Consider the following 1304-nt stretch of genomic DNA (forward strand, 5'->3'; position numbering starts at 1 on the left):
GGTGTGTTGGAGCAGAGAAACAAGTAAAACATGCAGGGCTGCGTCCCTCCAGGACCAGCATTGCCCACCCCTGCAGTACTGTATACATTTTTAGCTGAATTATAGCCCGTTGTAAAATTAGCATTAGCATTAGCGTTTAGCTTAATTTGGGATTAGCAGTGGCAATCAGCATGTGATTATTCAGAGCTTCTCCACAACAAATTTCATCTCAATAAATCTTACAATGACTGAATTATAGWATTTTAAAGTTAGCTGCGGTGGCCATCTTGAAACTGGTAAATATTATTTTTTGTCTATTTCCATGCTAATCTTCAGCCTTRTGTGTTTAAAATCACACATTTCTTAAAAAGTAGAATTAAAGTCATTTGGAATCAGCTGTGGAGGCCACCTTATATTTTCAAATCCACAGTACTTTTTTTTACTTTTACGTGCCCCCCTTAAAAACACCCTGGCCACCCCTTTGCAAAAAACGTCAAGCTCCGCCCCTGGTGTCTAACCATTTCTATAAAGTTACCATTAAAGTGCCTGTGGCATGTACATGTCCAAATACAAAAAATCAAAGAAAACATCATTATATGTAAGGAACTTGACATAAAACAATTTTTACCCATTTTATCACCTAACAGGCATTATTTATTTGAAATGCAGGAAGWGACATSAAAGGGGAACTCTTTAAGAAAAGGGACTCCTCCTTGGTTGTTGTTCATTGAAACTATATTATTTGAACTCTGACTCTTCTTCTTCTCTCTGATAGTCACTTAAAACAAAAAGAAACATCAAATTCTTCTCTACAGTCTGTGTTGTCAGTAACACTCTGTTCACATGCAGACATTCCCCTTTGACATCACTTCCTGTTATTTCACATATYTCAACAACTGTTCATCTGAGCGGCATAAGATTTGTTTTATAATATGTTATTAATGTTGTCTTTCCAAAAATGCATTCACGTTTGTTACAAAAACCTGATGTCACAGACACTTTAAAGCTCTAGTTCAGATCCTTTTGTTCTTCTTTACCTGCTGAATTGTTATTTGTGTCGGTGGAGCTCAGAGACCAGGATCTCTTGATCTGATGTGGTCTGTGKTTCTGTGAGCACAGGGCTGCACCCGTGGGCTCCACAGTGACGTGAAGCCCCAGGAGCCTCTGAGGCCGGCGGTGATGTCGGAGAAAGGCGACAGTAAACTCGTCGACAACCAGGAGATCATCTACCAGGGCCCCAAATCTGCTGAGCTGCTGCAGAGAGAGAGACCCAGGTGTGTGTGTGTGTGTGTGTGTGTGTGTGTGTGTGTGTGTGTGTGTGTGTG

At 40.5% G+C, this 1304-nt stretch overlaps 1 protein-coding gene across 1 annotated transcript in view; it reads left to right on the forward strand.

Annotated features, from left to right (window-relative positions):
* LOC106527188 (cysteine and histidine-rich domain-containing protein 1) overlaps positions 1-1304 on the forward strand; it is a gene marked incomplete at its 3' end in the record, with an annotated part of 10846 nt that overhangs the window by 6068 nt on the left and 3474 nt on the right. The window contains 1 exon segment of the mRNA XM_014021994.1: positions 1099-1253. Coding sequence (XP_013877448.1) covers positions 1099-1253 — 155 coding nt within the window.

Source organism: Austrofundulus limnaeus, unplaced genomic scaffold (genome assembly GCF_001266775.1).
Source record: "Austrofundulus limnaeus strain Quisiro unplaced genomic scaffold, Austrofundulus_limnaeus-1.0 Scaffold314, whole genome shotgun sequence".
In the NCBI taxonomy this organism is placed as follows: domain Eukaryota; kingdom Metazoa; phylum Chordata; class Actinopteri; order Cyprinodontiformes; family Rivulidae; genus Austrofundulus; species Austrofundulus limnaeus.